The sequence below is a fragment of the Cololabis saira genome, chromosome 8 (assembly GCF_033807715.1).
Source record: "Cololabis saira isolate AMF1-May2022 chromosome 8, fColSai1.1, whole genome shotgun sequence".
In the NCBI taxonomy this organism is placed as follows: Eukaryota; Metazoa; Chordata; class Actinopteri; order Beloniformes; family Belonidae; genus Cololabis; species Cololabis saira.
In genome coordinates, this window is record NC_084594.1 from 20102111 (window position 1) to 20114980 (window position 12870).

Below are 12870 nucleotides of genomic sequence, written 5' to 3' on the forward strand. Positions count from 1 at the left end.
AAACCTATGAATTTCTTTTAATAAGCACTTAAAACTGAGGCAGGAAAAAAAGAAACTTTTAAAAAGTACATTCCTAAACAGCAGCAAAGATGGAGTTAAAAAAAAGAAAGAAAAGGGAACCAAGGAAATAATCAGCTCCACTCAGTAATCCATTTGTGAGCTGAGCCACGTGAGCAAAGGCCTGTTTAAATGAGAGACAATGATGGTAGAAAGAAACACCGCACAAAAATAAGTATGCAGAGACTTAATCAATTATGTAATCACGTGACATTATGATGTCAAGTTCAGCATGGTTTAAGTTGAATTTTACATGACTGGCAGTAATTCAAGTGAATGAATGTTAACAAAATGTTTTTTCTCTAAGAAGTCTAAACTGCTTAAAATCCCTTTTTTTTTTGGTAATAAAACAGTTGTACAGAAAACTATTGTGGCTGTTTCCACAATTTCCACAACCCACTTGCTAATATTTCAATTGAACAATTAAAGAAAGTCAAAACATTCTGGACAAAATGCCATTTATAAATTTTATTTAAATATAATGTGTCATTTAAAACTTAACAAAACCCTAAAACCTCTCTAACATCAAGTTAACACTGATATTTGACAGAAACATAGTCTTTCATGTTTTAATCTGGAATCAAAGAAAGTTTCGCAAAATGTTTCAAATCAAAAACAAATAAACCGTAGATAAAATTTTAGCTTTAATATAAATTTTCTTGTATTTGGCAAGTCAAAACCTTTTCGTGTTATAGAAACCAACAGTTTAAATCTGGAATCTGACTAACAACCGATTATGGCAACCCCGATTAATACTCTCGATCTACGTTTGCGTAGATATAAACAAAAAGCCTGTACAATCATTTCTAAATTAACAGTTAACACTATTTAATTCACAGAGATCTTTAACTCCCTCCCTCATGAAAAGTTGGAAGCTGTTGTGAAGGGTAAAGAGTAGGGGTGTAACGATACACTAATCTCACGATACGGTACGATACACGATATTGAGGTCACGATAACGATACGATACGATATTATAGCAGTATTTTATTAACAACCTTGAATGAGGAACATATGACTGGAAAAAAATTGTATTTTATTTGAAAGACACAAAATATAAAACAATGCTGTGTGTTTGCCCTATTGTTTCAGTTTGTAATGCTTTATAAGTGTTTAAGTTTTAAAGAGAAAGCCAGGCCAACCATTTTCCACAAACTGAACTAAAAGTAAATGTCAGGTTTGCATTATGCATCTTCAGTTTCATACAAGTACAAATATTTAGACACAAACTGAATAGTTTCTCTCATGTATGATTTGAGTTTTTTCTTTTCCATTAATTTAACAACTAAAATTAAATAAATAAAGTAAATAAATACATACAATTTTACATCATAAAAAAGATTGATTCATGCTCACCTTATAAGTGTAAGAGGAGATTTATTTTTGTTAAGAAGGTTATTTTGGTAATTCAGGGTTGATTATTTTATAAATATATTCTTTATATTCTGTAAATCAGGGACTATAATTACACTAGTCAGTATATCAGTTGTTAGTATGTTTTAGATTGGGCGGAGTGATACAGCACTAGGTGTTGTGTTGATGTTCTGAAATCCTACGCTGTTGAGCGGATATTGAAGTACACGCAAACTCACGCAGAAGTTGTCCCCGTGTTTATCCTACTCACGACCCCAAAAAGGTTTAATTTAATAAGGTAAGGCTTAACTCTACACCAGACTTAAATAAGTAAAGGTTCAGGGCTCAAAACAGGACCGCAAAACGGGACTGGTTTCTTCTCAGCGGAGGAAGATTTTGGTCCGCGCGGTCGCGGCCGGATGCGCGTTTCTAATCAACACAATAGATTAATATTAATAACCCAATATCGCGATACAGTTTGTCACCTCCACGACACGTATCGTGACGTTTTTGTATCGCAAAATTTCGTGGCACGATATATTGTTACACCCCTAGTAAAGAGGAATCGTTTTTAAAAGGCTGGACGCCCTTCTTAGATTTCATACCTGCATACCCCCCCCCCCATGCACATGTGCGTTACATGTGCTGTGGGATGGGTCGGGTGGTAGGGGTAGCATGTTTTGTATTGCTTATGTTTGAAAAAACAACAAAATGTGTTTAAAAAAAGAAAAAAAACATTTAATTCAGAGAGTGAGACCAAAAGGTGGCAAAACGAAGAAAATCTGTGTGCAGCGTAGAGCTAACACAAAGGTCTCACCATCCCAACAATGTAGGGTGGGAACAACATGAGCTGGCCTCAAGTAATCGTCTTTCTGATGACAAGACAAGGAAAAAATAGTTATTTTAAAGGTTCATGCAGTTTTTAGATAAAGATATTACAAAGTAATGTCATATATTTCTTATAGTACTTTCTGTGTGTCCCAACATTCGCAGGGAAAACAAGTTTCCCATCTTAACCACAAACTTTAAATGGGAGACACGTGTAAAGCCAGACAGCACGACACAAACTATCCAGGGACAAACGCACTTGTATTGCATTTGTCTTCAGTTCAGTCCATTTATAAAGACTGAATCTACAACCTGATCAACAGAAAGCACTAAAATAATATTATTCAATACACCTTAAGAGAACGCTTCAGAGTTCAAGCGAGGTCTTTTATTGGGTGATAAGTAATGTGAATTTGCTTTAGGGGCCAAAATGAATGGAAGCAGTTGTGAGTAAGGAACAGAATATGAGCTGGTAGCAAAATGGGAGCCCGAGGGGCAACAGACATACAGCATAATAAATTGCTTTTATTACGCCTCCGACAAGACTCAAAAATGTTGTTCCCCTTTAGTGAAAGTGTGGACAGGGTTTCTACAGACAAACCAAAGTATTTTTACTTAGAAGTGTACAGAAAGTATATACAAAAGATCCTTGTGCAGACAGTGTCTTATCTGACATCTTGGGGTCACCTCCATCTTGCTATAAGTCCGTACAAGTCAAGCACCGAATGTTTCACAAACTACTGTCAAAAGGGGGTGTGCTCATGGCTCTCCGTCCACAGAATTGGATCAGAACTTACATACTCATGACAAAACAGACAAGTGTGAACAAGGAATAATGCAACAGAGCCTCATACAAAAGCTCAGTCTAATACAAGAGCTTTACAGAAGGCTCAATAAGACTCACACAGAAATATTATCAAAATATGACACAATTATGATAAGAATCTTTCTATTTTGTCACAAAGACCCAATTACTGATCCAGTTCTATGGGTCATTTTGCATCTATTGATGGCAGTTTGTGCATCTTTTAGTAGCCACTTTGTTATAAGTAAGAACTTATAACAAAGTGGTGGCAACTAAAAAGGAGATATCAGATTACCGGTAGGCATTATCTGTACAGTGGGCCTGTCCATAGTTGATTTGTCTGTAGGGACCCTAAACCATTGACTCAAGTGAAATTACATTTAGAGAGCTAGAATAGCTATTTATTTTGATGTCAAAAGCTCAATTGCCACAAGTGCCAAGTTTTTGCTCCACTCTGTTCTTGTTTGGAAGTAGAGGGGGCGATTGACGGTTTCTCAAGTTTATCAACATACAGTAACTTCTTCAGGGGTGTAGTCAGATTGTAAGAAATATACAACTGTGGGCAGCTCGGTGGCGCAGTGGGTTAAGCAAGCGGCTCATATATTGAGGCTACAGTCCTCCTGCAGTGTTCGCAAGTTCGAAATCCCGGCCTGCGCACTTTTGCCTCATGTCATCCCCATTCTCTCCCTCTACCCCCTTCCTGTCTGCAACTTCAATAAAGGGCCACTAGAGCCCAAAAAAAAAAAAAAAAAAAAGAAGAAATATGAAATGTCACACTGAAGTCAATTCACATGGTCCCCCTTAAATGTTTACTTAGGACCTGCAGTGCCAGCTGTTTTGCTCCTATCTAATTTAAAAAGCATCTTCAGAGCGAGTGTAAGGGCTGTCTGCCACATAACAATACCAGTCGTTTTAATCTAATCAAGTCTTTCCATTGCTTTACCTGCAATCGATTCTACACAAACAATAACAACAAGATAGATAGATAGATAGATAGATAGATAGATAGATAGATAGATAGATAGATAGATAGATAGATAGATAGATAGATAGATAGATAGATAGATAGATAGATAGATAGATAGATAGATAGATAGATAGATAGATAGATAGATAGATAGATAGATAGATAGATCTTTATTGTCATTATAACTTATGTACAACGAACAACAACAAACTGTGATATCCCACAGCATTATTGTAATGGTTTAGAAACTATGAATACGAGTCTCAAAGTTCATGGGAAAAACATTTAAAGCCTTTTGGGTGTGTGATGTCAAGATAGTAGAACAAGGCCAGATGTACACGGCTGGCTCTCCAAGGTTTTCCTCGTATGTGGCCCTGATGGGATATGACTAGAGGACATGTATGCAGCAAAAAGACACAGAGGTCCTTGTGAGTTACATACACACAGACTTACAGCCGTGTGTTTTTCTTGTCTGCATTAAAATACACCTAATCTTTTGCCGACCTCCAAGAATGCTTCAGAAAAACACATCTCTGATAACATGTCCTGTTGTGTCTTCCACAACTTCAAGAATACTGAGATGAACTTGGAGTTTCTACTGTAGAGATTGAGGCCCCGTTTATACATAGACGGGTATTTACAAAAACGGATATTTCCCCCTCTACGTTTTGAAAAATCCCATCGTTTACACGAGATCGTTTTAAAAATCTCTTTGTTTACACGAATCCGCATAAATACGCTGTTAACGTCATGCCAGCCAATCAGAATCCTGGAAAAAACATCAACAAATGACACGTGTAACTTCCAGTTAAGGCTGATTTATGGTCCCGCGTTACACCAACGCAGAGCTACGGCGTAGGGTACGCGACGACGCACACCGTACGGCGCGCATCGCCGCGTACCCTACGCCATAGGCTCTGCGTCGATTTAACGCGGGACCATAATTCAGGCTTTACTTCCAAGACGGAACGAGAGTCTTTCGTTTGGAGTGACAGAGAAGTGGAGTTACTTTTAAGTGTGACTTTAGAATATAAAACAGGTAAAATACAAGAAAATATTGACGGTGGCCAAACTAATTGTAAACACAGGTCGCACACATGACGCTGGTGACGTTTCTGTTGCATAATGTGACGTTCTGAAGCCTAAATCTCCGTTTTCCTCTGTTTAGACGCAAACGTGAAAACTGAGTTTTTGAAAATCTCCACTTTGGCCGGAGTTTTCAGAAATGATCGTTTTTGGTGACTTTGAGCTCCGTTTTCGTGTAAAAGAACGGCCAAAACGCATGAAAACGCCTCCGTTTTTGCTCCGTGTAAACGGGGCCTAACTTTTACTTGACTAACTGACAACACAGAAGTATAAATACACAAAACTGAGACATGTCAATGCCTTAATGGAAACAAGCCCCTGTAATACATCCTCTATTTCTGCTGCATTTGTTGAAAAACAAAAAGTGTGCTTTTTTTTTTTTTTTTTTTGCATACTCCAACTTTTTCCAGATCAGTAGCCAAGCTCATCTACCTGCCAGGGCTGTTTCCCCAACAGTTAACCAGTGCAGGGCCGCTCGGTGGCGCAGTGGGTTAAGCAAGCGGCTCATATACTGAGGCTACAGTCCACCAGCAGTCGCAGGTTTGAATCCCGGCCTGCGCACCTATGCTGCATGTCATCCTCATTCTCTCTCTACTCCCTTCCTGTCTGCAACTTGAATAAAGGGCCACTAGAGCCAGATATCCAAATGGTTTGCTTTTAAAAGATGATGCAAGAAAATCACCCAAAACTTTTGGCCTTTTTGACAAAGCCAAACTGATCACCAAGACCTATAGTGTAAATGTAATAAAATTGTCGTAGCCTACCTGAAGCAGTGGGTGATGCAGGGTGATTTCCAGCTCTGCTAGCCTGTGGGCTGGGTCCTCGCACTCCTCGTGAATCTCAAGATCCTCCCTGGGAACCGTATCCCAGCGGCCACGGTTCGCCGCCAACTGATGCACAAGCTCATACTGACCAGGAAGTGCCAAGCTGAGGCGTGTCTGTCGTCCGTGGGTAAAACACAGCTTCCGCCTCTTACAGACATTGCCATGGACTCCTTCACAAGCCTCTCCAGTCTCTGGGCCCAGTGGCAGCAGCCTCTCCCCCAGAAGGCAGTTGAGCAGCTGGTAACGGGCAGCACAGCCCTGGCCAAGGATGAGGATGTACGGGGCAGCACCCACCGTATTGCGCAGAAACTCTTCCTCATGGCTTGGAAAAGAGATGCAGCTAAGCTGGCCTGTAAAATAAAAAAATGCAAAAGATGGACTGAGAAGGACACAACTTGGTTATGGGAAACCTTTGTATTGACCACTAGGAATGGGTGATATTTTACCGTTCACGATAAACCGTCAAAAAATTCCCCACGGTAAGAATTTGTCATCTCACGGTAAAAACGATAAATTGAGGAAATGAGAAAGAAAGAAAGAAAGAAAGAAAGAAAGAAAGAAGAGAAAGAAAGAAAGAAAGAAAGAAAGAAAGAAAGAAAGAAAGAAAGAAAGAAAGAAAGAAAGAAAGAAAGAAAGAAAGAAAGAAAGAAAGAAAGAAAGAAAGAAAGAAAGAAAGAAAGAAAGAAAGAAAGAAAGAAAGAAAGAAAGAAATGAGCCAGAAAGAAAGAAAGAAAGAAATGAGTCTGAAAGAAAGACTGAAAGAAAGACTGAAAGAAAGAAAGAAAGAAGCCAGAAAGAAAGAAAGAAAGAAAGAAATGAGCCAGAAAGAAAGAAATGAGTCTGAAAGAAAGAAAGAAATGAGCCTGAAAGAAAGAAAGAAAGAAAGAAAGAAAGAAAAGAAAGAAAGAAAGAAAGAAGAAGAAAGGAGCCAGAAAGAAAGAAAGAAATGAGTCTGAAAGAAAGAAAGAAAGAAAGAGAAAGAAAGAAAGAAAGAAAGAAAGAAAGAAAGAAAGAAAGAAAGAAATGAGTCTGAAAGAAAGACTGAAAGAAAGAAGAAGAAGAAAGAAAGAAAGAAAGAAAGAAAGAAGAAAGAAAGAAAGAAAGAAAGAAAGAAAGAAGCCAGAAAGAAAGAAAGAAAGAAAGAAAGAAATGAGCCAGAAAGAAAGAAAGAAAGAAATGAGTCTGAAAGAAAGACTGAAAGAAAGACTGAAAGAAAGAAAGAAAGAAAGAAAGAAAGAAGCCAGAAAGAAAGAAAGAAAGAGCCAGAAAGAAAGAATGAGTCTGAAAGAAAGAAAGAAATGAGCCTGAAAGAAAGAAGAAATGAGCCTGAAAGAAAGAAAGAAGAGAAAGAAAGAAAGAAAGAAAGAAGGAGCCAGAAAGAAAGAAAGAAATGAGTCTGAAAGAAAGAAAGAAAGAAAGAAAGAAAAAAGAAAGAAAGAAAGAAATGAGCCTGAAAGAAAGAAAGAAAGAAAGAAAGAAAGAAAGAAAGGAGCCAGAAAGAAAGAAAGAAAGAAAGAAAGAAAGAAAGAAAGAAGAAAGAAATGAGTCCTGAAAGAAAGAAAGAAAGAAAGAAAGAAAGAAGAAAGAAAGAAAGAAAGAAAGAAGAAAGAAAGAAAGAAAGAAAGAAAGAAAGAAAGAAAGAAAGAAAGAAAGAAAGAAAGAAAGAAAGAAAGAAAGACAAGAAAGAAAGAAATGAGCCTGAAAGAAAGAAAGAAAGAAAGAAAGAAATGAGTCTGAAAGAAAGACTGAAAGAAAGACTGAAAGAAAGAAAGAAAGAAAGGAAAGAAATGAGCCAGAAAGAAAGAAAATGAGTCTGAAAGAAAGAAAGAAAGAAAGAAAGAAAGAAAGAAAGAAAGAAAGAAAGAAAGAAGAAGAAAGAAAGAAAGAAAGAAAGAAAGAAAGAAAGAAAGAAAGAAAGAAAGAAAGAAAGAAAGAAAGAAAGAAAGAAAGAAAGAAAGAAAGAAAGAAAGAAAGAAAGAAAGAAATATTCCCGTTGATGACACTTTTTGTATTGGTATTTTTTTATCGTTATTGGGATAAATGCCAGAAATTATCGTGATACATTTTTTTGTCCATACCGCCCATCCCTATTGACCACCCACATCAGGGACAGGCTGCTATAATCCCAAAACATGCAGTAAATGGCTGTAAAAATGCAAAACATTTGATATCTAACAGTATTCCTTTTTTTTTCCCAGATATAACCCCAAGATGTGGAGCACATGCACAAAAGAACCAATTCATCCGTATTATTGCAGTATCAGACATAATCCCCCCGGGATGCTGAGTCACATTCTGAAGCCATTATATAACAAAATAACATCAATTTCATACATATTTCTCTACCAGTCTATGCATTCTTGACATAAACACAGTGTACTTTGACCCAAATCTGTCATTTTGGTACTGACTTAATTACTTGACCTATTGTGATGCCTTAAAGGCTGCAGTTAGACTGATACCTCAAGATCTGCTCATAACCTCTATGAAAAGCTGCATATCAAAACCTTTATGGAATGGGCATATTTGTCCAGATGAATGAGTAACCAAGACATTTGCGTAATGAATCTAATCAGCAGAAGCATACTTTTGCTTTGTTCAAGGAACGCAGCTTTTTAGTTTTCTGTATTTAAAGCTAATACCCAGTTTAACATTGTTCATTCAATACTGAGGAAAATGTATTTGAACTTCTCTGCTTTTAGAAGGCAGACACTATTACTGTAGTGTGTTCAATCAATGTTTCATAGCACGTGAAAATGTCCCTCAGAAAAGATGCAATAAAAAAGGACTACAATAAACCTGTAATCTGAAGTACATTTAACTTATAACTAATACTGTACACAAAAACAAGCCTCCAACCAGTGCAGAAATCTCAGCATATTTTGGTGAACTTAACCCGCTCTTGCATTTCAGAGGAGTTTAATCTCCTATGTCTCTAATGAATGGATTTCAGTCTGCAGGTTGGTGGAGTAATAACTTGGCAGCAGAAACTGGTTAGTTATACTTTTTCACTTCAGGTTACAGGCGTTTGAGCTGGCTGTACATGGGTATCAATCTAAGCTGCTTCAAGAGTTTTTGAAACATTACATTGATTACATAAAGGCAGGGGCGTCAATTGGGTATGGCAAGGTATGGCAGCCGCCACACCTCGGCTTCAAGGGAAGTAAATGTTTGTTTTTTAAATACATTTATGGAATTACTCTGTGTTTATTTGTATTGATTATTCTATTACTTAATATATATAGAATAACTACAAATGCAAATCAGAACAACATGATCGATTTCACTAGTTATTATACACTGCAAAAACTCAAAATCTTAACGAGAATATTTGTCTTATTTCTAGTTAAAATTTCTAATTTTTAGTCAAAGAAAATCTCATTACATTTAAGACAAGACTCAAAAACAACCATTTTCACCTGTTTCAAGTAGATTTTCACTTAAAATAAGTGGAAAAATCCAGTGGAACAAGATTTTTTTGCTTGTAATGAGAAGATAAATCTTGCCCCACTGGCAGATTTTACTACTTTTTTCAAGTGAGAATTTACTTGAAACAGGTAAAAATGGTCAAATAACAAGTTATTTTTCTGGTGATGACTCTTGTTTTAAGTGTAATGAGACTTTTTTGACTAAAAATTAGACATTTTAACTAGAAATAAGACAAATATTCCTGGTAAGATTTTGAGTTTTTGCAGTGAGTGAGAATGCATTTGAAAAAGTTCCAATTTTCTTAACCACACAGATAAGCTCCATAGCAGACCTCTGTGATGAGTATTTGCTGGACGTGTTGATTGATACTCTAGTTAAGTTCTGTGACTCGTAACCTTGCCATACCTTAGCTTTGACTGAATTAATTCGACTGCATAAAGGACGTTGCTGCATGTGTTGAAACTCACCTGCCTCCAGAGAAGCTGAATCCGAGTTTATGGTCGATGCACAAACATTGCTATAGTTCTGCCTTATTTCCCGGAAGAAAACATTGGTCTCCTTTAGGTTTTTCTTCAGCTGAATGGTGTGCTTGTTGTAGCTGTTAAATGTTCTGGTCAGTTCCCGAGCTAAAGGTGTGATTTTCTGTTGCTGTACATTTCCTTCCATGTTCAAAGGCCAAACTAGCTGCTGCTTATCTTCTTTGGTGGTGATTTGAAAGCCAAGCAAGTATGAAAACGTCCTTCAAATGTAAATACTCAGTAAGTTGTCATGCTTCCCCCACCCACCTGCAAGACTGGGTTTAAAAAACAAACTACAGACACTTTAAGTGAAGGGAAGCTCATCTAACACCGGCTTGAATGAGGGATTAGTAAACACAGTCGGTCCAGGAAGAGGAGTGTGTGGGAGTGTGCAAGAAAAGAGCTCGTTTCACCGACAATACCAGCCTCCTATTTCATCTTTTCTCAGCTGTATTTCCTCGGAAAACCCAAATATTTCCCCCAAAGCAAGAAGAAACCGGTGCGTATTATAAACTAAGGGTAATCTGTGTGGTCCACGTACGTCAGTGCTGGTAACCACACATCCCTGGCCGTCTCCACCTCGACTTTGCACGAAAATCATGCTCTTTAATTTCACATAAACAGTCCAGAGCACGTTATTGGAGCCGTGCAGTCCCGGGTTTGTATGGATGGGTAGCATAAACAGCATAAACAGCATAAACAGCCCAAAGCGCGGGGGAAACGTCGTTGTTTTCCGGACGAGGCTCCGGGGGAAACGTCCCTGAAAGAGTCGCTGTAGACCGGGGGAAAACCAGCGGACACGGCCGTTAGAGGCAGCCTGTCTTCTCCCTCGGTGGTGATGAAGAGAACCGGGTGCTGGTGTCGCAGGGCGAGGTGTGTCCCGACCGAGTCACATAACGAAGCTGAGGCCGAGCAGCCAAATCACAGCAGCAAAACAAAACGTCGAGCAGAGCGAAGTTAGGGATACGAAGGGGCGGGGCTTGAGCTCACGCACTGCACTCTGGGAAATGTAGGAATGGAAGAAATAAATAAATAAGTACTCAAGAATGGAGGATTTTTTGTGCCAAAATTAAATAAATAAATACATCATTAATTAATTAAAATAGAAATGAAATACATAATTAATTAATTAAATGCTGAAATAATAAATATATAATAAATATATATTTTCTTAAAATGAATTGTATTTTAATTAATTAATGACATATTTAATTCTAAATTTAATTAATTAATGACACATTTAATTAATGAATGATATATTTAATTCCAATTTTAATTAATTAATGACACATTTAATCAATTAATGATATATTTAATTCCCATTTTAAGTAATTAATGATGTATTTATTGATTTAATTTTGTCACAAAAAATCCTCCATAAGAATCAGAATCAGGTTTATTTCGCTAAGTCAGGTCAAACAAGACAGGGAATTTGACTCGGTTATTTTCGCTCACTGTACAGTAAATAGACAGATGACAGCTCTTATTAACATATATACAATTTTTTTTAAAGTGAAAGGTGCAGCAGTATTTATTTATTTATTTATTTATTTATTTATTTATTTATTTATTTATTTATTCTTTATTTCATTAATTGATCAAATAAAACAACAAACATTTAAATATAAACACAAACTGAAACTGAATGGAAGGGAGCAAAAAGAAGAAGAATCTTATTTAATCTGCCCCTTTTTCCCAATTAAAAATTTAAAAAACAACAACAGAGTAAATAAAAAACTAAAATAAAATAGCCGCCGGCCAACACAGACAGTCACATTCCTTTTTAGTTCCCAAGTTACAATTCAGTTAATACCATTCAACAACAACAAACAATGTTTATACCTTTCATGACAATGGGTATGTCAATCAAACGGAACTGACATATTTCATTATATTTCCTTAACATACTGGCTTTAATTGTTCTTTTGAATGTAATGTTTGATTTGGATTCTTTGTTTTCTTTGTTCAGATTGTTCCATAAACTGATTCCTTTCACAGAAACACAACGTTCCATCAATTTGAGTATGAGGTAGATGGTTACTACTACTAGTACTACTACTACTACTACTACTACTACTACTAGTACTACTACTACTACTACTACTGTCATTTAGCAGATGCTTTTATCCAAAGGGAGAACAACACAAGCACAAAATCATATAGGACGGTACAGCTGGATAAGTGCTGGTCAGACTGCTTAGAGTCCAGTTGGCAGGTGCTGCCACACCAGTGCTAGAATATAATTTAAAAAAAAAAAATGATATAAGAAAGCTACGTCTAAAAGTGCGTGCAGCTTACTAGATGCACAAGTGCTCCTTAAAGAGCTGAGTCTTTAGCTTGCTCTTAAAAGTAGGTATTGGTTATTCAAAGGTGCATTGTTACAGCATATGATTGTGGTTATTATTATTATTATTATTATTATTATTATTATTATTATTATTATTATTATTATTAGTGCACAGTGATTGATTACTCTGAGACTCTATGAGTGACGAGAGTTCATCAGAGCAACAGCTTGGGGGTAGAAACTGTCTCTGTGTCTGGAGGTTTTGGAGTACAGTGCTCTATTACAATTACAGACACCAAAGTACATGTAAAAGAAATGTAACGTGTAATAACATTTTTAAATAAATAAATGCTAATATTTTTTGTGGTGTGGTCGGTTTTAAAAACCTTTCCACTTTGGCATTCCTGATAACAAATAGTTATTATTACTTTTAATAAATCAGATTTTGGTGAGAAATCAAAAGATACATATATTTTTCAAAACACATTTGATTATTCCAGCTCTACCTGAATATATTGTTAGAGGACAGTGTGTTCATATTTTTAATGCCCCTCCTAGGTGATGCAGCACAAAGTTTTACCACACTCGCTGAGAGGAAAACAATTCAATGAGTCATCAAGATCACAATTCAGGTTTATAAAGTTAATGGGACATTCCAGTGCTTTAATAAATAAAGTTTTTTTTTTTTTTTTTTAATCAGCATGTAAAATCAGTTG

The 12870-nt window shown here is 36.6% G+C and overlaps 1 protein-coding gene across 1 annotated transcript in view; it reads right to left on the minus strand.

Moving 5' to 3' along the window:
- dstyk (dual serine/threonine and tyrosine protein kinase) overlaps positions 1–10825 on the minus strand; it is a 30545-nt gene extending 19720 nt beyond the window's left edge. The window contains exons 1-2 of the mRNA XM_061727064.1: positions 9817–10825; positions 5861–6270 (exon numbers count right to left, since the gene is read on the minus strand). Coding sequence (XP_061583048.1) covers positions 5861–6270; positions 9817–10015 — 609 coding nt within the window. The 5' untranslated portion in view covers positions 10016–10825. The remainder of the gene's footprint in view (positions 1–5860; positions 6271–9816) is intronic.
- Positions 10826–12870: the final 2045 nt, after the last annotated feature.